The 24,881-nt window shown below is 47.8% G+C and overlaps 1 protein-coding gene across 2 annotated transcripts in view; it reads left to right on the top strand.

Moving 5' to 3' along the window:
• The first annotated feature begins 5,979 nt into the window (after positions 1 to 5,979).
• LOC137423318 (pancreatic lipase-related protein 2-like) overlaps positions 5,980 to 24,881 on the top strand; it is a 38,200-nt gene continuing 19,298 nt past the window's right edge. For both annotated transcript variants that reach the window (XM_078769277.1, XM_078769276.1), the window contains exons 1-2: positions 5,980 to 6,094; positions 6,195 to 6,349. In XM_078769277.1, the coding sequence (XP_078625403.1) occupies positions 6,040 to 6,094; positions 6,195 to 6,349 (210 nt within the window). In that variant the 5' untranslated portion in view covers positions 5,980 to 6,039. The remainder of the gene's footprint in view (positions 6,095 to 6,194; positions 6,350 to 24,881) is intronic.

Genomic DNA, 24,881 nt, shown 5'->3' with positions numbered 1-24,881 from the left:
CGGTCGGACCCCCGGCACCGTGTCGAGGCCGCCCCCCGGCGGTCGGACCCCCGGCACCCCCCAGCCCTGCCGTCCCGCCACCCCCCAGACCGGCACCCATCGCCAGGGGGCGTTTCGGCCGGGTCATCCGGCTTCCCCGCAAACTCACCCTTCAGGTGCGCGGGAATTCTGGGGGGGGCGCGTGTGGCGGACACAAGCAAGGTACACGAATTCAGCGCACCAGCATGTGGTGCGAACGTCCAGGCGGGGAACTGGAATGCATGCCCCGCCTATCGACCGATCGGCCACGCCTGGGGACGAGGCGTGGCCTCGGCGCATATATGCGGGCTCCAAGCTCGGGCCCGCCCAGTGCTGCAGTTCGAGCTTTTATAATAAAGACTTGGTTTTATCAAACGCGTTGTGGCCTACCTCTTTGGCAAGCAAGTTGTGTGCGCAGCACCACACTTCAATACTACACTGACAAGGTATTTTAAACAGTATCACGATAGTTTCACCCAATTTTAATGGTTACTAGACGACAGGGCAGCATGTACAATCATACTAACGTAATCATATGACTAAACAAACACATAAAAATACCTGTTTTAGGAGGCAACCTCCCCCCCCCCCCCCCACCAACCCCCTCCCCCCGTACTCCTCTTACTTTAGACCCCGATTTTTCTAATGCCTTGAACAAACATTGGGACATCACGGGTGATGAAGGTTGTGATCAAGTTTCAACAAAATTGTGTGCGTAGTTTCGGAGAGAGCAAATACCGTGAAATGGGGTGAATAGGGACAGCAAGGTGAATAGGGACACAAACTGAAAAAAAGTTCGAAAACTTTTTTCGCTGAAAATTGATAACCATACTGATTTGTTGATATTTGGGTTGAAAGTGTTCTCTTGTTTTTTTAAAAAAGCAACTTTATAGTCCCTATTAACCCCATATATGGGTTAAATTGGAATAAATAGGATTTTTATGGCTGTCCCTATTCACCCCGTTTTACGGGGGAATAGGGACAGTCACTAATACAAAAAAATAATAATCAAGAAACAATCCTGAGTTTCCAACTTATTGCTAAATTGATAGCTCAGATGGATGCACATAATATGCACCCATAATATAAACCACGGTGCCAATGAAAAAAAATATGGGATAAAAAGTTTCTCCAAACTGTCCCTATTTCTTTATTATTTTTTTGTATTAGTGACTGTCCCGATTCACCCGTAAAACGGGGTGATTCACCCGTAAAACGGGGTGATTCACCCGTAAAACGGGGTGAATAGGGACAGCCATAAAAATCCTATTTATTCCTATTTAACCCATTTATGGGGTTAATAGGGACTATAAGTTGCTTTTTAAAAAACAAGAGAACACTTTCAACCCAAATATCAACAAATCAGTATGGTTATCAATTTTCAGCAAAAAAAGTTTCCGAACTTTTTTTGTTTGTGTCCCTATTCACCTTGCTGTCCCTATTCACCCCATTTCACGGTACCTATTTTCGGGGGTCAAACCCCCCGCACACAAACCCCTCAAACCCCAAACGTTTATGCCGTAAGCAAAAGTTGATGCATCATGGGTGATTATGGTTGTGGTCAAGTTTCATTGAAGTCGTGTGTGTAGTTTCAGAGAAAAGAGAAAATACCTACTTTGGTGGGGGGAAACCTCCCCCACCCCCCCCCCCTGCACCCCCCCCCCACTCCCACCCCCACCCCTATCATAGACCCCCATAGGACCCGAGTTTTTTTTTTTTATGCCACGAACAAACTTGGGTGTTGAAGGTTGTGGGTAAATTTCATCGGAATTGTATGTGTAGTTTCTGAGAAGCAAATACCTATTTTGGGGGGCAACCCCCCCCCCCCCCCCCTCCCACAGACTGCCTTAGACCCCGATTTTGTAAATGCCGGGAACAAACGTTGATACATCACGGGTGATGAAGGTTGTGGTCGAGTTTCACCAAAATAATGCGTGTAGTTTCAGAGGAAAAAGCAAATTCCAATTTTTCAATAAACTTGAGTTGCAACATAACAAATATCATTTGTGCCAAGTTTGGTCACAATCCCATCAGCAGTTTTGAAGAAGTTGCAAGTGTTCACGGACTGACGACGCGCTATCACTTGTTCCAGGTGAGCTAAAAAGGATTCCTGGGAGATCCTGCCCTCCGCGCAGGGATAAAAGTATTTAAAACAATTTTTTTTCGTCATAAACCTTCCCGAGTGTTTCCTGAATCAACCGTAGTTTGATTTATTGAAATTCGTTAATCTGTTCTCGAGTTATAACACGACAAACAAACAGACAGACAGACACGGCTCCTTTTAAAATAGTGTGCTCCGACTTTTGATTGAAAATATGGATCTCTTCCCACCCGCCCTCCCCCCTCCCCATGGTTGATTCCACACACACTGCAACTGGATGACGATGAACACGCCCATAGGACCAGATGCAAAAACCTGATGAGAACATGTTACTCATGCGAGCTGAGAGCACCCATTTCCCAGCGTACAAGTATATACACTGCATGTTAAACGCTGCCAATGACACACCACCTTGCTGCCATGTGACAATGACATGGAAATGCCCATAAACATAACGTGCAAGTGTTCGGAGAACTTCATATTTGAACACACATAGTATATGGTAGCACACCTTCCAAGACAACTCTTCATGTTTCTGTATGTTTTTATTTAAAAAAACAGTTGTGCTGGGATTCCCCTTTTGCCAGACAATCCATAGAGGTGCAACCTGGCGACATGGGTGCATGTGTATGTGGTTCCTCTTTTCTCTGTATGGAGAACGTTCCAGATTATTACATCACCCCCTGCCACCTCCACATGTCTTATTACTCTGACATAAGCGGCTTATCCCAAGTGGGAAGAGTACCGTCCATGAGTCTCTAGCTAACCCATTTATTCCTTCAAGTCCTCCTGAGGAACTGTGTAGTGTGTACCCCACCCTCCAGAATACAACTAATGATTTCACCCATTTAAAATATAAATTACCTTTTTAAGCTTTTAAATTAGATTGTAGCGGCTACCGCTGGGTATACACAATCGCCTTGCACCTACCGAGGACGCGGAGCGATCACCATGCCGGGCTCGCCCAGGATGCCCGGGCACGCCCAGCCTCGCCTTTCCAGGGCTCCTCCAGGACGCCCGGGCATGCCCGCTCTCGACTTGCCAGGCCTCGTCCAGGACGCCCGGGCATGTCCAGACTCGCCTTTCCAGGGTTCGCCCAGAACGCCCGGGCACGCCCAGCCTCGCCTTTCCAGGGCTCATCCAGGACGTCCGGGCATGCCCGCTCTCGACTTGCCAGGCCTCGTCCAGGACGCCCGGGCATGTCCAGACTCGCCTTTCCAGGGTTCGCCCAGGACGCCCGGGCACGCCCGGTCTCGCCTTTCCCGGGCAAACGCTCCGGGATAATGTGTATATATATTGCTGCCCGATAAACGGGCTTTTCAGAGTACCCGAGTTGATTTGACACAATAAAGAAACTCGGACGAATTCCAGCTTTTTGTCGCGTCCATTCTTCCGATTTACGTTGGAGCACAGCTCCTACAATGGTGACCCGACATGGACACGGCAATTGCCCTCAAACTGCCTACCTTCTGGGAGGCTCACGCGGCGGTTTGGTTCGCCCAGGCGGACTCCCTGTTCGCCCTGTGAGGCATCACGGCCGACGACACCCGCTTCCACCATGTGGTAGCAGCACTCGGCTCAGCCACCGCGGCCCGCGCCCTGAGCCTCCTCGAGAGCTCGCCAGCCGCTGACAAATACGATGCGATTAAAAAGCTCCTCCTCGACGCTTTCGCCCTCTCATCGGCGGAACGTGCATGGCGCCTGCTCGACCTGCCCGAGCTCGGCGACACGCGCCCGTCCGAGCGAATGGACTACATGCTTCCGCTGCTCGGCGAGCACTCTCCGGCTTTCCTGTTCCGGGAGCTGTTCCTCCGTCAGCTGCCTAGCCAGGTACGCCTCGCCCTGGCAAGCACGACGATCACGGATCCCCGCGCCCTCGCCAGGGAAGCCGACAAGATCTCCGCGGCAGGCCAACGCATTGGAGCAGCGACCTGGAGCCCACCGCCGTCCGAAGCAACACCCATGGCGCCCGAGCACCCGGCACAGTCGACGACCGAACTGCCGACGCAATTGGCGGCCGCTACGCCGCGCCGACCACCTCCAGCACGACGACCGAGGCCTCCACCTGACCAGGCGTGGTGTTATTATCATGCCAGGTTCGGACAGAAGGCCCGGACATGCCAACCCCCGTGCACCTTCGGCAAGCCGGGAAACGGCCGGGCCGGCGTTCATTACCAGCCATGAGCGCCGGCCACACGGGCAACTTACTTTTCATCAGGGACAAAGCGTCCGGACGGCGCTTCCTGTGTGACACCAGCGCCCAACTGAGCGTCATACCCGCCTCCGATCAGGACAGGCAGTCCGCGGCCCCTCCTTGGTTGCGGCCAATGGATCGGCCATCCGCACCTTCGGCCCGCGCAATGTCACCCTCTGCTTCGGCAGCCAACGCTTTAATTGGACTTTTGTAACCGCAAGTGTGCCCATGGCTCTGCTAGGCGCCGACTTCCTCTGCGCACACGGACTGCTGGTTGATGTCAAACGGTGTCGCCTCGTCAACGCCGAGACCTTCAGCTCCCTGGCATGCACATTGAGCAGCTCCGCTCCGACCGAGTTGGCATGCGCCCTCCCGGCGGCGAACGAGTTTGCTCGCCTGCTCACGGAGTTCCCGGCCCTCACGCGGCCGACGTTTTCGGCCGTCGCAGTACGACATGGGATCGAGCACCACATACCAACCACGGGCCCGCCGGTCTACGCCAGAGCCCGCCGCCTCGACCCAGCCAAGCTCGCCGTGGCCAAAGCCGAGTTCGACGCTTTGGAACACCTCGGCATCGTGCAGCGCTCCGATAGCGCGTGGGCTTCGCCACTACACATCGTCCCAAAACCAGGGGGCGGCTGGCGCCCATGTGGCGACTACCGCCGCCTTAACGACGCTACCACCCCCGACAGGTGTCGCTTCGGCCGGGTCATCAGGACCCCCCTTAAATTGACCCTGCCGGTGCAAGTCGATTCTGGGGGGACGTGTGTAGCGGCTACCGCTGGGTATACACAATCGCCTTGCACCTACCGAGGACGCGGAGCGATCACCATGCCGGGCTCGCCCAGGACGCCCGGGCACGCCCGGGCACGCCCAGCCTCGCCTTTCCAGGGCTTGTCCAGGACGCCCGGGCATGCCCGCTCTCGACTTGCCAGGCCTCGTCCAGGACGCCCGGGCATGTCCAGACTCGCCTTTCCAGGGTTCGCCCAGAACGCCCGGGCACGCCCAGCCTCGCCTTTCCAGGGCTCGTCCAGGACGCCCGGGCATGCCCGCTCTCGACTTGCCAGGCCTCGTCCAGGATGCCCGGGCATGTCCAGATTCGCCTTTCCAGGGTTCGCCCAGGACGCCCTGGCACGCCCGGTCTCGCCTTTCCCAGGCAAACGCTCCGGGATAATGTGTATATATATTGCTGCCCGATAAATGGGCTTTTCAGAGTACCCGAGTTGATTTGACACAATAAATAAACTCGGACGAATTCCAGCTTTTTGTCGCGTCCATTCTTCCGATTTACATTGGAGCACAGCTCCTACAATATCTTCATTGTTAGATCCCAACAAAAGAATCTACAAACACGACAAAAATATCCGATAATATCATTTCAGCAAGTACGTGAGCAAATTCTATCAATTAATATCTATATGCATACGTACTGTATTGCTTACCATGCCAATGGCAAAAGTTTATCAATTGCTTTGGATACTTATCTTGCTTTTTCCATCCAACATTTTCAAGGAGCCTTGAGCCTGAGTAATAATGACCTGGTATTGCAATGGAATCACAGTTGGTGAACACCTGTTTGATCCCATTGGGTTTATGTTTTACCAAAGCAATTAGAAACATTTCTATGGACTATATAAGAAAAGTTTGTTTGAGGGTCCTCGACAGTTGGTTTTTGAAAACTCCTCGGTCTGCCATATACCTGGGCATTCGTTCTTTGCTTGTGATCATGTTTTCACTTTTTTGTTTGCCATTGGTTGCAGCAATGTTCACCATACTGCACGGTAAGTAAGGATTTGCGTGCGTGGAAAGGGATCTGTTCATTGGTTTCAGCTAGTACTGAGTGCAGTAGCATTCTCAAGAAATAATCATTTGCTTTTGCAGCTGATGAAGTCTGCTATGAATACCTTGGATGCTTTTCGGACGATTATCCATATTCTGGGTCTGAACAAAGACCGATTGCCAAGCTTCCTTGGCCACCGGAGAAAATCAACACTCGTTTTTTGCTGTTTACTCGTCAAAACCCAAGTAACTGGCAGGTGTGAAACAACTATGCTCCTTATAAATTTTGTAATCACTCAACCATCCTATCCACACCACCAGCATTTGTTAAATCTGCAGTTTTAATCTCTTTTCGCTTTTTTTTCATTTTAACACCTTTTTCAATGCAGTTCCTCAAATAATACTCCATACAAAATGCATGTATTAAATTTCACATTCAACATCATGGTTTCCCTTTATAACTGAAGACAGCCGGTCACAAGTGACGTACGAAAATCTGGGTATGTGAGGTTGTTTATAGTGCAGGAGCTGCTGCCTAGCTAACTGCACTTTGAGATGACAAGCAGTGTAATCTGGTTTCAATGCATATTTTTTTAAAACAAACGTTTAGGCAATTTTGAATCAAGCCTGTAGGGTGCCAAGGATAACTCACCTATTCATTGCGAACAACACCGTGGTATCTTTAACGAACAACACCGTGGTATCAACACTGTGATATAGACCATTGCTGGCAGATAGGTCCTCCAGCTAAAGGCCCATCTGATGGACGATGCATTGATGCATCACCCTACATGCGAAACACTAGGGTGACAATGTATAGCTGGGTCAAGATTCAATATCGGGTTAGATATTGACTGACTGGTGAGTGCACATTTGTCAAGGCCATCTTGCCAGCCTCCCAACTAGCAAAATAATATGGTGAAATTACAGGTTAGTGTCTGTCAAAAAAAAATCAAAAAAAAAACAAAGGCTTCTCTGTACTTTGTCCTCTGCTTTTCAAAAAATGCCTTCTCATTACAGAATCGGTTATTTTTCGAAATATTTGCAACAATTTTGTCTCAATTTTTCTAATTTTACCCAAACAATAACCATGGCAAGATTTTGTACTTTATGTTTATTATGAAGTCATTCTTGTATAATTTAAGAAAGAAAACACCAAAATACTGGATCAAATAATGTTGGTTATAAATGTAATGTTGCTTGTAAATACTGTTATGTCGGTGAGGGTAGTGATATGTAGAGCCAGATAGATCTGTGTAGGTAGGTATTCGTCTGTCGCGGTAAGGAATCTACCCTGTAATAAGTTTCATGTGTAGGCGTTTTGTCGGTAAGGAGTATACTTGTGAACCTACCAGGAGGTTCATGTGTTAAGTAGAGTTATGGATTAAAGAGTAGCGCCCTTGTGTGTCTCACCTGGTCAGCCAAACCTTTGTCCCTTTTGGCACCGCAACCACTTAGACACCATAGATAGGTCCCTATTGCAACACGAAATAACAATTCCCCTTCCCTGACATGACTTTGGAAGACGGGCAGGCAAAGAAACCAGGCCGGGGCACCGCCGATGATGGCCGCCGCCGGTTGCACCTCCGATGGGCCTAAACAGATTGACTGCCACACGCTATGACCACGGAACAGAGAACGAGTGTTGGGGTGGCGCGGTAGGAATGGGCCTGAGCGAGCCAACGAGTCGGTGGAAGACACTGATTGGTTGGTAGCGTGCCAAGGCTGACGTCAATGGCCAGGAGATATTAGCAAGCGCCGAATGCCATTTTGGCAGTTGGTTGGAGGGAGAGAGACGAGAGAGAGAGACGAGAGGGAGAGCACGAGGGTTGGTTCGAGAGAGAGAGAGAGATGAGAGGGAGAGCACGAGAGTTGGTCGAGTTGGTCTGGAAAGAGCACGAGAGTTGGAAAGAGAGAGAGAGAGGGGGAGTTGAGTAGTCGAGTTGCTCTCTGGGGTTTTGGACGTCATTCGCTCTTGCTCTGACAGTCCCTAGCGGTTCGTGCTCTGGTTTGCGCAGCTCGCTATTATGCACTCTTCTTCGTCTTGCGCAGCCCGAGTTGAGTCATAGCCTGAGTGGAGTTCGCTTGCTTTTTGACCTCGCTTGGAGCCGCTAGCCTGCATTGGACGCGCGGTGCTTTTCCTGCTGTGGGACCTCGTGGTGCTGGGAGCGGTGCTGGTGCTTGGAACGGTGCTCGGTGCTTTGGAGCTTGGTGCACGGACCTCGTGAGCAGCAGGAGGCTTGGAGCAAGGGGCCTCGTGGTGTGCGGCGGAGCTTGGAGCCGCGTGGGGGACAATACCCTGAAAGACGACAAGACAGATAAGCTCGCACACCACAGACGCACATAATGAATGTATTTCTTTTGTTAATCCATTCCTGTGTCTCGTATCAGAAATCTGTGTGTGGGGACGTCCCGATTAGGATATTTTATTCCCGGCGCGTGCTTTTTCCTGTCCTTGCCTTTTTCCTTTAATAAACCCTTGTATTATTTTACATTCTCTGTTATACCTGTGCCCGTGTCGAGTTAATTTTCCTTGCAGGATCGAAGCTGCCGTCGGCGCGATCCAGGTAAGCTTTTGCTGCAGCCTTCCATTTTCCTTCTTCCTCCCACGTTTTATAGCCGAATCCGTGTTTGGTTGTTGCCTCCGAATAAACCGTTTTGGCCTATCCGCGATCTTCTGGTGTTAACCGGGAGTCGCGCGACAATACAATGTTGGTGTGCTTTTTGTTGAAAAAAAAAATAGAGGCTCATGATAATCTAAGCAAGAGAGAGAATTGTTTTGCAATACATGTTCCCTACGGGTGTGATATTTTCTCAGTCCAAAATGGGCACAACTCTGAAAAAATTGACAATATACCCTGAGACTCGAACTTGTTCTGTAACTGAACACAATAAAGCCATGTACCAAGTGTCAGTTGATTATGTTAAAAGGTAAGTGCAGAAAGTCTGGAAAACCACAGGTGGGATGGATGGACGGACGGACAGATGGAGAGCAAACCTATAGTACCCTCTGGTGAAACCTGTAGGGGACTAATAACAGGAAATTGAGCAGTATCTCATTCAGTGGGTCAATGGTGAACAAGAGGACAGGTGATTATGTGCACAAGCAGTATTTCAAGGAAAAGATTGCAGACAGCGATATGACTGACAATAATGAAGGATTAATATAAAAAAACAGGAGGCCAACCAAAAAAGATTCTGTGAAACCACAAATTACTGGCAAAGCTTGTCCAACCCCTTAGGTCGCTTTACGTGCATATAATGGACAAAATGTAGATAAAATGTAAAGCTATAGTGTCTATAACATTGTTTCAAGAAAATTGATAAGTTCAATAACACTTTTAAAATACTCTTTTTAAATTCCTCTTTCATAATACACTCTCCATCATAAAAAAACGAACATGTAGAATTGGTAATGTAATTGTTGAAGTACTATTCCAGCGTTCATTCCAAGTGCCTTTTTGGCATGAGAGATGTGCAGAACACCCGATTGCAAGTTTCCACATAACGGAATTGCCTCATGCAATGAGATGGTGTTCATAGAATACTTACCCCACGCAGTCAACTTGTTGCTAGCCAACGCTTCTGTTTTTAAGGTTTTTTTCTTTGATCCAATATGCCTGCCAGACAACATGTCCAACAGCAACAACAGGCATTTTAAGGCCATTTTCCCTGCTAGAGCAGGGGTTAGCCTTGCGTGCTCTACGTTCATTACCCATGTCACACTTTCATAAATCATAACACTTCTCACACATGCAGCATGCACCTTTCCCTTCACCTTCAACGACACTCCCTTCCTCGTCAGCACGCCACTCAGTTCGCAAACTTCTTCCATGAACATCTCACTCTCGCAACTGTTGCCGAGTCTGATCCACTTTCTCCATTCAGCATGTCTCCTAGGTAGCAAAATGTTTTCACACCTTCCAGCTTCACTCCGTCTCCAAGATCCAACTCAACATTTCCTCCATCTGCAGCTCCCTCTGTGCACACCTTACACTTGAATGTAGCTGCCACACTGGTTAATGACCCTCTCAGACCACTACATTTTTAATGAACCCACTCAGCGTACATTGTACATTGAATTTTTTTTTTTTTTTTTTTGCATACAGAGTCGAGGCTCGTGAAAGAGCTAACATTAATCAAACAAACAAATCAAACAAACAAGCAAACAAAGTATATAAAAAGGGGAGCGGTCGACAAGATGGGGAGAGAAGGGGAGGAAGCACACAAACACAACATTTGAGAGCAGGGACATCGGGAGATGTGTGGGAGGGAGAGGGCCTGGGGGGAGGCAGGATAGGTATAAAATGCAAGGACACCAAGGACTTCCAGGAAAGAAGTCGGCACCTCAAAAAGTGGATTTGGGGTGAAATTAGCGGGGGTAGAAAAGATCAAGGCTTTGGATTGGGGAAGATAAGAGATGGTGGTGAACAGCCGTTTTCAAGACCTGGAGGGAGGAGTGGGATTGAAGAGAGTGAGGGAGTTTGTTCCAGAGGTGGGAGAAAAGAGGAATGAAGGAGTGAAGGTGAGCGCAGAGTCTTGATTTTGGCAGCTTAACCATAAGAGGGTTACAGGCAGATCTTGTGCGACCTGTAGGAATATTTGGGGGACAGAGCCCAGAGAGAGCTGGGGGAGCAAGGCCGGAGAGGAGTCTGTAGAAGACGGAAAGACCACCAACCTGCCTGCGGTGAGTAAGTGAAAGGCCCTCGGAGATAGCGTCATCGCGGGAGATTCCAATGATTCTGAATGCTTTGGTTTCAACAGCGTGAAGACGAGCTCGGTGTGAGGCAGGAGCACCAGCCCAGAGGGGAGAGCAGTACTCCATTGAGCTGCGGATGAAAGCCTTGTATGTGGTGAGGAGCTCAGGTGTGCCAAGGAAGGACTTCGCACGACGGAGGATGCCCAGTCGGCGACTGGCTTTGGAGGCCAGCTAGAAAATGTGGTTTTCCCAGGAAAGATCATGGCAGATAGTGAGACCCAAAAGCTTGAGTGACAGAACTTCTTGGAGAGGATTATTCAGAAAGTAGATGGGAGGGTTGTCCAGTTGTCCAGTTGTCCAGAATGGAGTTCACTCCGACACCCTTCCTGCACACAGCATATGGCCATTTCCCAGTTCTTTCCACCTCACCACATGCTTTACCACTTGCCGTCACCTGCGTCTTTCCGATATTCACCTTCAGACCTTTTGCCTCCATACATTCCTTCCACTTGTTCATCTTCTCATTCAGTCCATCCATACTCTCCCCAATCAACACCAGATCATCTGCATACAACAACTCCCACGGTCGTTCCGAGCCAGCACCTCCATCACAGCTACAAAGAGTAATGGACTTAATACCGACCCCTGATGCACTCCCACATTCACCTTAAACTCAACACTGTTCCCGTCCTTCGTCCTTACAGCTGTGCGCGCTCTTTTGTACATTGCCATCACTACTCTGATCAACCATTCCTCAACTCCTAACTTCCTCAATGCCCATGTCACTACTTCGCGTGGAACCCTATTGAATGCTTTCTCCAGATCAACAAACCCAAGAAACAACTTCTTCCTCTCACCATGTGCTTCTCCTGCAACTGCCTTACAATAAAAAGCGTGTCTGTCGTTCCTCTCCCTGGCATAAATCCAAACTGCATTTCGTCGATCTTCACTTTCTTCCTTATCCTCTTCTCCAACATCCTATCCAATACCTTCATTCCATGCTCTAATAACTTTATCGCTCTATACGAGCCACAGTCCAGAGGGTCACCTTTCCCCTTGTATAGAGGGACGAGGGTACTCAGTTCCCAATCCACTGGAATGCGGCCTTCTTTCACCACCAGATTACAGATCTCTGTCATTCTCTTCACACCCCAATTTCCCGCTGCCTTCAACATATCTCCCACAACTCCCGTCGACCAGACCACATGACTGATTAAATCATAAATTTACATTCTCCAATATAATTGTTACGTAAATCACACTCAATAAATTTCAAACTGATCGGACTAAGCATTGTACTTGTCAAATTGTGACGTCATCATGAACAACACTTATTCCCCATGCAGAGTTCTTTACAATGTGCCACGTTGCAATTTTTTCCATGGAGCAGTTTCGGAGATATGGAGGTGCAATGTTTTCCCAAGATGGCACCTGTATCACGTGACCTATGATGTCATAATTATCACTACAAATTTTACAGAAGGATGTGTTCTATCATGAAAATTTTATGTCCATCGGACTAACAGTTGCAGAGAATTTTTTTTATACTAATTGGATCGAGCCTTGTACTTTTGAAATTATGACGTCATAATGAACGTACAGATGACCTCATCATTAACATATCTTATTCCCCATGTAGAGTACTTTACAACGCACCATGTTTCAAATTTTTCTATGGAGCGGTTTCGGAGATCGAGATGTGTAACGTTTTTTGTTTTTTCCAATATGGTGCCTGTACCACACTTCTTACGTGGTACAGGCACCATGGTACAGGCACCTGTACCATGCTTTTTCCAAGAATTACGACTATGACGTCATAATTATCATGAACAATTATACATCGGTAGACGTTCCTGTCGTGAAAAGTTCATGTCCATCTGACTAACAGTTGCAGAGAAAATAATTTAATATTGATCAGATCAAGCATTGTACTTGTCGAATTATGATGTCATAATGAAGGCACCGATGACATCTTTAATATATCGTATTCCCCTTGGGGAGTACTTGACAATGAACCATGTTTCAATTTCTTCCATTGAGTGGATTCGGAGATTTAGAGGTGCAATGTTTTTCCATGATGGCATCCGTACCACTTGACCTAAAACGTCATCATTATCACTAAAATTTTATATAGGAGGAGTCGCTCCTATGGTGCAAAAATTCCATGTCAATCAGATCAACGCTTGCTGAGAAAATAAATTTTAAAAATGCAGATACGTACGTATGCCATATAAATACAATGTTGGTGTGCCACATGTACGCACGTATGCGATTGCTTAACCCTGCTTTTCACTTTGCGAGCACAGGGTAATAATTGTTCAGCCCTGCTACTCATGCGCTCTTAGGCATATTGAGATGAGACAAAGTATTCTGAGCAAAATTGAGTCTTTACGAGATACCAGTGTTGTGTTAAAGAAGGGACACGACCACATATATGAGTGTCGAAGGGTCTGCTTTAATTATGCACGTAATGTCGGTGAACTCGAGACCAAAATTGCTGGGGTGCCGTAAAACATAGTCGTCGTAAAGCAGACATTAATTCACAGCACTGACGTAACATGCCAGTATGCATACATAACATTTCCCCACTCTTTTGGAAGGTTCAGGTATGGAAGCAGGATACATAGTCCCGTTGGTAACCTGGACGGGCCCAGACCTCGGCAGGCCAATGTTGAGGCTCATTTTGTAGAGGCTGCGACCCAGGCAATGGGGAAGCAGACATGTCCAGTGGTGCAGCGGTCGGCAGGGTGGCAGGCACGCCTGACAGGGCCACAGGTGCATCCAGCGATACTGTAGGTATAGCCGGGGGAGGAGGCACATCCGCAGTGAAATCTGAGGGATCCGGCACCTTCCCTAGCTGGCTAGCATGCCAACAAGAGCCGTCAGTCAGCTGGAATGTAGCTCGTTCCAGCTGATGGCTGACCTGAAGGGGTAAGGACCAGAAGGAGGGCAGTTTGGTGTCACGATGAGAGCGACGGGTTCTGACCCATTCCGAGACCTGGATGTTGGGCTTCTTAACCCTGTATGCCCTGTCAAAGCACTGCTTCATCTGGCATTGGCGATTGTTAACCACAGCCTGAGTGTTGTGAGCAGGGGACTGAGCTGCTGCTGAGAGCCAGAGTCTATCCAGGGACAGCCGCTGCTCACGGCCAACCATCAGTGATGCCGGTGAGACCGGTGTAGCAGTGTCTGGAGTAAAGCTGTTTCAAAAGTGCAGCCATGGGCCAGGTGTGCTCGGATGCCGTTCTTCAGCGTTTGATTAAAACACTCCACTCCCCCATTAACCTGGGGATGATAGAACTCTATGCGGATGTGGTGAACCCCATAACCCTCCAGGAACAAAGAAAACTCTGCTGAGACAAATTGAGGCCCGTTGTCAGTGGTGATGGCCTGAGGCAGCCCCCCAGCGTGCAAAGAGCATGTCCTGTCCACTATTGCTCTAGTAGTGACTGTCCCCCACGGGTGTTGCCTCCGGCCATTTGGAGTGCAGATCATAGGCCACCACCAGAAAGCATTGGTAATGAGGCACACTGTGGATTTCACTACAAATGTTTAATTGGATATGTTCCCATGGCAGGGTTGGCCAGATGAGTGGCTACAGGGAAGGCATGGCTGGAGGCCCGGTTTTGCCACTGAGCAGACAGGCGGCGCAGTCCTTTACCATGGTTTCAATGTCCCGGTCGATCCCTGGCCACCATACCAGGTCCCAACACCTCTGTTTGAGCTTCACTATGCCCAAATGACCCTCATGTGCCATCCCCAAAACACATGCATGCAAGGCACTTGGGAACACAGTGCAGAGCCCATTGGCCACACAAGTGTTGTTCCAGCAGGACAAGTCCTCTTTGACCTGGGTGAATGGCATCAGCTCCTCGGGCACACGGGATGGCTATCCAGTCCTTATGTATGTGCAGAGCGTTGAGAGGATGGTGTCCTGCTCAGAAGCCTGCTGCAGCTCCAGGAGAGACACTGTGGCTTGGAGAGGAGAGTGAAGCAGCTGAATGAGGTCATGCTCCCCACTGTCAGAGCAGCTGGTAGAGGCCAGGGTGTCAACAGAGTGGGAGAGTAAGTCTGCCACCACATTGTCTCACCCAGGCGTGAACTGGAGCTGAAATTTGTATTAGTGGAGACGTGCGGACTACCGGTGCAGTCAGAGCGGTCTGTGGCCCATGCCGGAGGTAGCCAGCAGAGCTGTGAGAGCTTGGTGGTTGATCTGGAGGGTGAATGTGCAGCCATACAGATACATATGCCACCGCTCACAAGCCCAGATGCAGGCCAGTACTTTGCATTCACCCACAGATTACCTTTGTTCTGTAAGGGTCAGGGCTGGGGAGGCAAAGGCAATGAGCTGCTCCACACCATGCTGCAGCTGCGGGAGCACAGCTCCCACAGCAGTGGCTGACACATCGCAGGTGACAAGTTTGGAGCTGGCGATGTTGAAGTGAGCCAGGACAGGAGGTGTGGTAGGGTGAGACTTCAAGATGCGGAAAGCCTCAGTACAGGCCAGCGTCAAAATCCAGGGCTCGTCCTTTCTGAAAAGTTAGTTTAGCGGTGCCAGCTTGGTGGAATATCAGGGCAGGAACCACAGGTAATAGGCTGTCATGCCAAGGAAAGAAGTGACACCGGCTGTTGACATGGGCTCCAGGATGTGGTGGATGGCTTCGATTTTGGACTGAAATGGGGAGATGCCGCTAGCTGACAGGCGAAATCTCACAGACTCAATGTCCAAAACAGCAAACATACACCTCTTGCCCTTCAATGTGAGGTTGTGTTTGGTGAGCGCCTCAAACACTCTGTGCAAGTGCTCGTTGTAGATGGATGCGTCAGGCCAGTGTACAACAATGCTGTCTAGGTAAACGCCCACTCCTGGAATCCCTGTGAGGACAGAGGACATCACTTTCTGAAAGCAGCTTGGGGCCAAGCTAAGCCTAAAAAGCATCCTAGTGTAGCGGAATACTCCAGCGTCGGTGACAAATGCTGTGAACTCCCTGTGAAGTCCCTGACAAATGCTGTAGCTCACAGGTGGCGTTGCACCTGGAGATATCCCAAGTGAAGGTCCAGCTTAGAAAAAACCATGGAGCCATAAAACTGGATGGTTAATTCCTCAGATGTGGGCAGGGGGTATTTGTCTAGAAAAAACCATGGTGCCATAAAACTGGGTGGTTACTTCCTCAGATGTGGGCAGGGGGTATTTGTCTGGGATGACAGCCATGTTTGCTGCACGAAGGTCCACACAGATACGCAGCCCTCCCGACTTTTTCCTGCCAACCACCAAGTTGGAAATCCAAGGGTGCAATAATTCCAGCTTCCAACAGGTGCTTGAGTTCAGCAGACACTTTGTCCTGGAGAGCGAGAGGAACGCGTCGCAGTGGCTGGATGCCCGGGCCACCGTAGAGTTGAGCAGGGGCTGGTGGGTAAAAGCAGTGAGGCAGCCGAATCCGTTAAACCGCGTGGGCCATTGCTTCTGCCACTGGGAGGCGACTTGCAGAACTGCTGACCCACTGGAATCCGTCAAGGAGAACCCAAGCTTCACAAAGAAGTCGAGGCCAAGGAGGTTGGCACCATGCCGGGCGATGAGGAATGAGAACGCAGTCAGGTGCTTAGTGCTGTAGCTCACAGGCAGTTAGAGGGTGCCCACAATGTCGATTTTGGAGTTGCCATACTCGCAGAGGGCAGTAGAGGGGTGCTGTTGCAGCTGATGAGCGAACAACTGTTTGTAAGTATCCAGGTTAAGAAGAGATACTGTAGCCCTGTGTCCCATAGCAGGTCACACACATCATCTAGCTGAACGGCACAGGTCTTGAAAGCCACCGATCTGGAGCACACATTGTGTACAATGGTGGGCGCTGTGTGGGGAGGTTGAGGCCTTTGTTGTGCTGGCATCGTAGCAGGGTTAGAGCGATACACTTTGGAAAAATGATTTAGAGTGCGACAGTTCCTGCATATCTAGCGCCCTCGTGCAGGACAATCTGGTGCTCACGTAGCATGGAAAGCAAAGCCACAATTCCCACAGTGTTCTCGGGGGGTGCACACATTGCTGTTGCAATTGGTGCACAGATGGGCCGGAGTCTGTATCAGCGAGGCTATCGGGCTGCTTCAGTATCTGTGCTGGCTGCTGTGTGGCTGGAGGGGGCATATGCAAAGCAGCTAGTTCAGCTGCGCAGTCGGCAGTGGACTCAACATGAAAAGCAATTTCCACAGCTTCTGAAAGGGATACATCGTCCAGTTCTAATAAAAGTCTCTCACGCACTTTCGCATTTGATGTTTTTTTAATGAGCAAGTCCCGAATCATCTTATTTTGCAGAGCTCCGAACTTACAGGTGCTAGCCAAGCCTCTCAAGTTTGCAACATACTGGTATACTGACTCACACGGCAGTTCGTGGCACTGTCCGAAGAGAAACTGCTGGAGAAGAACACTCTGTGGGGCTGAGAAGTGTGTTTCCAGGAGGGTCACGGTTGTAGCGCACGTGTAAGCAGTGCCCAGTGTCCCAAATATCCGCTGGCCTTCCGCACCCAGGCAGTGGAGCAGCAAAGCTTTCTTTCTTGTATAGCTCACGTCTTCCAAGCTGAGAGCGATAATATGTTTCAAAGGATCAAATCCAGCGAGTCCACAGCACAGGAGGTTCACCTGGCAGAGCGAGGAAAGGAGAAAGTGACGGGAGAGAAAATTCAGCCATCCTCGTCGCCAAATGTTGTGTTAAAGAAGGGACATGATCGCATATGAGTGTCGAATGGACTGATTTGATCATGAACATAACGTCAGTGAACACGAGTGCAAAATGACCGGGGTGACGTAAAACAAACATTAATTTGCAGCACTGACTTAACATGCCAGTATGCATACATAACAACCTGTGTGTTGGTTCATCCAACAAACCCACTGATTACATTCTTTAACAATCTATTACAATGCCAGACCTGTCAGAAAAAGAGAGGAGTAAAAAGCAATGGTCTTCCAGGATGTCCTGACATTATGACATTGAAACCATTGTGTAACATCTTCAAGCAGGGTCTTCAATTAGCCCTGTTGCAAGGCTCTTTAATGTGAGGAGAGGAACTGTTTAAGGAATTCAGAAGACATTATCAAGTACCTGGATCAACAAGAGATATGCCAAGAAGTTGACGTCACATGATAATGACTCCTGCTCACGACCGATACATTCTCACGACCAATCTACGCAATCACTTTCAATACCATCTTGAGGAGTCTCCGTCATGCAGGAATTTGTGCTCCTCATCCTCTTCAGCGTCAAAGACTTGCATCGCAACATATCCAAGCATATTTGCAGTGTTCAGTTCAAATCAGCATGTGTTATGTTCATTGATGAATGGGCAAGTGTTATGTTCAGTGAAAATCCAGGTAAAGGCCTGTTGGCCACACACGGGTCAACATAAGACGCGATAAGCCATTTTCTCCAGTTTTGTCCAGGAAGCCACACATTTTGGATGTGGAAGTGTCATCATGATGTGGGGTGGTATTGCTGAAACCTTTTGTCCCAGCTCGATCTGTGTCCACGGCAATCTAAAGGCAGATTAATACATTAATGAGTTCTAACGTGGACATGTGCTATTTACCCTTCAACAACATAGTCTATGAATCATCTTTATGCACGATAATGCTCCTGCTTATACGGCCATTCGAACAAGGACCGTTCTTGTCAATGCCAATGTTAATGTCATGACACCCTAGCCTGCCATCTCACCAGATTTAAATCCAATTGAACATCTCTGGGATATCAATGATCATTGCTTTCAAAACCTTGCCAAGACAGACACAGAGCAATTGAGCGACAGACCACAGACCAATACCCCAATGTGACAATAAAAATGTTTATTTTCAAGGTGGCCTTAGTACGTCTGTTTGTCTGTGTGTAACATTCCATTCCACCCATTGGTTGGACAGTTCACGTGACTCCACCCACAATTTCAACTTGTAAAAAAAAATCATATGGTCACCATGTTGGTGCTTACTGCTATGTGAAGTCAAAGACGTCTTCGTAGCTGTAGTATTCACAATCACCATGCCCTCCCTATAAGTTTTCCCTTCATTGCAAAATGAACAAAGGAGCAGTTAAAAATATTTTGAGCTGATAGGCATCACGGGCCCTGTGAAGATTGATCTCAGTGATTGAGGCAGCGCTTTCTTGTCTATACACCACCCAAATAATTTTGTGGCATTCTCTGAAGAAAAGCTTTGAATTTGAAGAATATTTGAAGAGCTCTGAAGAAGAAGAGCAGAGGTTATGCATTTAAAGGAGTTTATGAATGCATAACTCATTCACATAGGATTTGCTCAGAATCGGTTAGTTCCAGAGATACAAAAAAATGAATGTGAATGATCGTTTTAAGGCCATTTTCCCCGCTAGAGCAGGGGTTAGCCTTGTGGGCCCCATGACAATCACGGTTCCCTGATTGAGGCAATGTTTTTATGGCCGGATGCCCTTCCTGACGCCAACCCTTGGTCATGCTCTTACGATGCGCAGGGATACGGTGTACCTATTCTAAGCCGGGGTACACACCGGGATCATTCATCCCAGCAAGCTGGTACTCAATTTGTCGACCTCGGAAAGATGACAGGCTGAATCAACCCCCCTGGCGTTAATTCAGCGATCGACCGGGATTCGAACCCAGGATTCTAGGATCCCAAGCCAGCACCCTAACCGCTAAGCCAACAACAGGCTTAGTTCCAGAGATACAGTCATGTGAAAAAGTAAGTACACCCCATGCAAAGTTTTGACTTTTTCAACATATTTCAACATACAGCTATTTGATCTTCATTTCAACAATATTGATAGATAAAGGTGATATAATATAACAAATATCATGAAACATTTACATTTTGTAGTCCATTGGATAATTTAAATAAACGTAAATGCAAATTTCGCATGTGGAAAAAATAAGTACACCCTTGGCTCTAATAGGTGGTATTTTTTTTTTATTATTATTTTTTTTTGTATACAAGATCGAGGCTCGTGAAAGAGCTAACATTAATCACACAAAAAGACAAACCGACACACAAAACACAAAAAACAAGGGGAGCGGCAGACAAGATGGGGAGAGAGGGGGAAGGACACAAAAGAGAGGGGGAAGAGGGGGAAGGACACAAACACAACATTTGAGAGCAGGGACATCGGGAGGACTTGGGGGGAGGTGGGAGAGGATTAAAACATATGAACACTGCAAGCACTCTGGGGTGAATTACCGGGGGTAGAAAAGATAAAGGTTTTCGATGGGGGAAGATAAGAGATGGTGGTGAACAGCTGTTTTAAAGACCTGGAGGGAGGAGTGGGATTGAAGGGAGTGGGGGAGTTTGTTCCAGAGGCGGGAGAAAAGGGGAATGAAAGAGTGAAGGTGAGCAGAGAGCCTAGATTTTGGCAGTTTAACCATAAGAGGGTTGCAGGCAGATCTTGTGCGACCTGAAGGAATATTGGGGGGGACAGAGCACAGAGAGAGCTCTGGGAGAGCAAGGCCGGAGAGGAGTCGGTATAAGACAGAAAGACCACCAACCTGCCTGCGGTGAGAGAGTGAAAGGCCCTCGGCGTTGACTACATCACAGGAGATTCCAATGATTCTGAAAGCTTTGGCCTCAACAGCGTGAAGCCGAGCAAGGTGTGAGGCAGGAGCACCAGCCCAGAGGGGGGAACAGTATTCCATTGAGCTGCGGATGAAAGCCTTGTATGTGGTGAGGAGCTCAGGTGTGCCAAGGAAGGACTTCGCACGACGGAGGATGCCCAGTCGGCGACTGGCTTTGGAGGCCAGCTTGGAAATGTGGTTTTCCCAAGAAAGATCATGGCAGATAGTGAGACCCAAAAGCTTGAGCGACAGAACTTATTGGAGAGGATTGTTGAGAAAGTAGATGGGAGGGTTGTCCAGTCGGTCCTTTCGGAGAGACATTGTAAGAGTGTGAGATTTGTCAGGATTGAAAGACATGTTCCACTTGTTTGACCAGTCTGTGATTTTGTCCAGGTCTGCAGAGAGTGAGGAGGCTGCAGACTGCCGATCTGAGGGATGAGGAATGGAGCGACAGAGAGTAGAGTCGTCAGCAAAGAGATAGAGAGGATTTTCAAGAGAGTCAGAGAGATCATTGATGAAGACCAGAAAAAGCACAGGGCCCAGAACACTACCTTGGGGAACTCCAGCCTGAACAGGAAGAGGAGATGAGAGAAACCCATTCAGGGCCACACGTTGACTACGACCAGAGAGGAAGTCCGCCAGCCATGCGTGGAGATATCCATGGATACCAAAGGAGGAGAGTTTGGAGAGCAGAGCAGGGTGCCAGACCGTATCGAAGGCACGTGAAATGTCAAGGGAGACAGCTCTAATTTCCTGTTTGGCGTTGAGGACCTCCATCCATTGTTGAGAAAGCAGAAGCAGCATGTCCAGAGTAGAGTGACCAGGTCTGACCAGGTATTGCCCCCTTTGGCAGAAACAACCTCAAGTAGGCGTTTCTTATAACTGTCCACCAGTCTCTGACATCGACTGGGAGAAATTTTTGCCCACTCGTCCATGCAGAATTCTTTCAGCTGTGCGATGTTTGAGGGTTTTCTTGCATGCACAGCTCGTTTCAAATCCCCCCACAACATCTCGATGGAATTTAGAACCGGGCTTTGGCTTGGCCATTCCAGAACCCTCCATTTCTTTCTTTTCAGCCATTTCTTGGTGGATTTACTGGTATGTTTAGGGTCATTGTCATGTTGCAAGGTCCACCTTCGGTTGAGCTTCAACTTTCCGACAGATGGCCTCACATTATCCTCAAGCACCCTCTGGTACAATGAAGAATTCATAGTGGATTCTATGATGGTGAGCTGCCCAGGCCCTGATGCAGCAAAGCTGCCCCAAACCATAATATTTCCACCACCATGCTTTACAGTTGGTATCACGTTCTTGTGGTCAAATGCTGTCTTTGGTTTTTGCCAAACATGTCTTCTGGTACTGTGGCCAAATAGCTCTACCTTTGACTCATCTGTCCAGAGCACATTGTTCCAGAAGTGCTGGTCTTTGCCGAGGTGTTCATCGGCAAACTTTAGTCTTGCCCTGATGTTCTTTCTGGACAGCAAAGGTTTCCTCCTGGCACACCTCCCATGTAGATCAAATTTGTGCAGCCTCTTTCTAATGGTAGACTCGTGCACTTTGGTCTCTGGTACAATGATCACATCAACACATCAACACATCACATCAACAGTGGCAAGAGCTACCTGTAGGTCCTGTGATGACATTCCGGGGTTCTTAGAGACTCCTTCCAGCATCTTGCGGTCTGCTCTCGGGCTGAACTTGCTGGGGCGGCCTGGCCTGAACAAGTTGGCAGTTGTTTGGAATCTTCTCCACTTGTATATGATCTTCCGGACAGTCGAATGATTGATTTCAAATTGTTTGGAGATCTTTTTAAGTCCCTTCCCAGACTCGTAGGCATCTATAACCTTCTTTCTGATGGCCTCAGAGAGCTATTTTGATCTAGGCATGGTGACGCTGCACACTTCAACAACAAAGAGCAAACCAAACTAAATGTCTGAGGTTTAAATAAGACAGGTTCCTCCAAGATCCTCTCTACGATATTTTAATCATTTGCACCTGAGCTGGTGCACCTGATTCTAATTTTAGGTAGTATTTGAAGTGATGAGCAAATCCCTGGTGTTGGGCTAGCGGTGAAGGTACCGGCTTAGGATCCTAGGATCCTGGGTTCGAATCCCGGTCGATCGCTGAATTAACGCCAGGGGGGTTGACTCAGCCTGTCATCCTTCCGAGTTCGGCAAATTGAGTACCAGTTCACTGGTAATTCCCTGTTTGTCGTAAAAGGCGACAAACAGGGTTGGCGGCAGGAAGGGCATCCGGCCGTAAAACATTGCTTCAAAAAGGGGACCGAAAAACAACAACAACCACGGTGCCCGAAAAAGGCCAACCCCCGCTTTGCCGGGAAAAATGGCCTCTAAAGGTGGTTATTTTTTTATATATTTGAAGTAGTGATAAATGTAGGGGTGTACTTACTTTTTCCACATGCGAAATTTGCATTTATTTTTATTTAAATTATATAATGGACTACAAAATGTAAATGTTTCATGATATTTGTTATATTATATCACCTTTATCTATCCATATTGTTGAAATTAAGATCAAAGAGCTGTATGTTGAAATATGGTGAAAAAGTCAAAACTTTACATGGGGTGTACTTACTTTTTCACGTGACTGTCGTTGGAGAATTGAAAAGATTTTATAAATAGATGCAGTTTTTCTTGAGACTGTTATGCATCTCATTGAAATTTACATATATGATGTTGGTTTTGTGGCTTTTCTATGTGTCTTTACAAAATAATTATCGACATATTTCCCATAATCCTATTCGTTATATCGCCTTATCTTGCGCCATTTCGCGCCGTCTCTGATTTAATGTGCTGTTCAGCAGAGCGATTTTCAACTGGATGTTCATCTAAACTTAAGAAAATGACAAGTTTGGTTTTCTTTTTCTTGGAATGGATTTTCCCATTTCTATAATGATGAATAAAACTATTTTTCGGAAAAGCACTCACCCGCATTTATTACCCCTCTTACATTTTGGTGTCAGAAGTGGGATGTAGAAGAGACATTGAAGACAAAAACTCCCAGGGTGGCAGAAGTAGACAAGTGCCTTGTGGTGATCTATCTCAAATCTGAAGATATCTGATCCATGGAGATCTTGTGAAAACAGCAAGGAGAGGGTGGTTGGATAGACAGATGAGAGAATGGAATGTTTATCCCAGAAATTGGAGGCACTTGAGCAAATGTTAAAGATCATGAGGAATCTTTAGTCGCCCGAACGGGTAAACCCTTTGTTTTGGCAACTGGACATCAAGTTGTGTGCTTCAAGGACAAGCCTGTCAAATCTGGGGACTTATCCCTGGAAGAATGGATTGCCGACCTCAAAGTAACTGCTGAAACAAGAAAGTTGAAGGATGAAAATCATGCAATACTCTTAGGTGAAAACTTGGGTGGACCTGCCCGACAAGAAATTCTGGACAGAAGAGAGGAAATTTGAAATCTCCTGACAAGATTGTCAAAACTCTGCAAAAAGTCTTTGGGGATGGAAACGATCTGCCATCTATCCAACACAGGTTGTATTCTTACAGCCAGGCAGTGGGGCATGATTTGGTGACAGCCTCGTTTGATCTTATCGAGTTGTGTAATGAAATAATTGACTTTGACAGTACCTTTCGAGGCATGAGAAGAATGGTGCTAAAGAGACAACTGGCAGAAGCTGCCTATCATGACGTACAACACCGAGAGATCAGAAGGCTCATGAGAGAGCAACCGGAACTCTCCTTCCTTGACATACCTAAGAGACTGGGTCATCGAGTGGCTAGGTAACATACCCAAAGAAAAGGCAGTCCAGGTGCAATAACATTAGGTTCAGATGGAGAACCTACTGTATTGCCAATAGTCTATGATCGCATAGCAACAAAAGCAAATATCGTTATTGCTCTACAATATGAAGGGGAGCCAGAGTAACAGGAGATGCTGGAACCACAGGCAGGAAGGACACCTGAGGCAAAGGCTATCCCACAAGCCCGGCGACAAAACCAATACTTTAAAACCACTAATTCTCGCCGTGGAAGACCTCGGTGGGAGCTGACAAAAGGATTGCAGATGGTCCCTTCTTACATAGAGTGGTAGGAAAATGTCTGGAAACCAGGATTATTACCCCTGCCACCGAAGGTGGATGGAGGTTATGTTTTCACCCATGTTTGTCTGTCTGTTTGTCTGTGAACAGGATATCTCAAAAAGTTGTAGACGGATTTGGATGGAATTTGGCGGACAGGTTGGGTATGTGGCATTGTGGCAAGGACGAAATGATTAGTTTTTGGTGAAGATCCAGAAAGTAGGCTTTCTTAAGTGATTCTTCACCATTGAGATAGGGCCAAAAAGGATATACTGTATCGCACAATATCCCAAAAAGTTGTAGATCATTCGGACAAAACTTGGTGGACTGGTTGGGTGCGTGACAAGGACAGACTGATTAGATTTTGGTGTGGATCCAGATCTGGATATTAGAATGTTAAAAGTAATTCTTCACAATTGAGAGATAGAACGACGAAAAACAATATATAGCATGCTATTTCAAA

The sequence above is a fragment of the Myxine glutinosa genome, unplaced genomic scaffold (assembly GCF_964187855.1).
Source record: "Myxine glutinosa unplaced genomic scaffold, kmMyxGlut1.1 SCAFFOLD_1909, whole genome shotgun sequence".
Classification (NCBI taxonomy): Eukaryota; Metazoa; Chordata; class Myxini; order Myxiniformes; family Myxinidae; genus Myxine; species Myxine glutinosa.
This window is presented reverse-complemented; position numbering and strand designations above follow the sequence as displayed.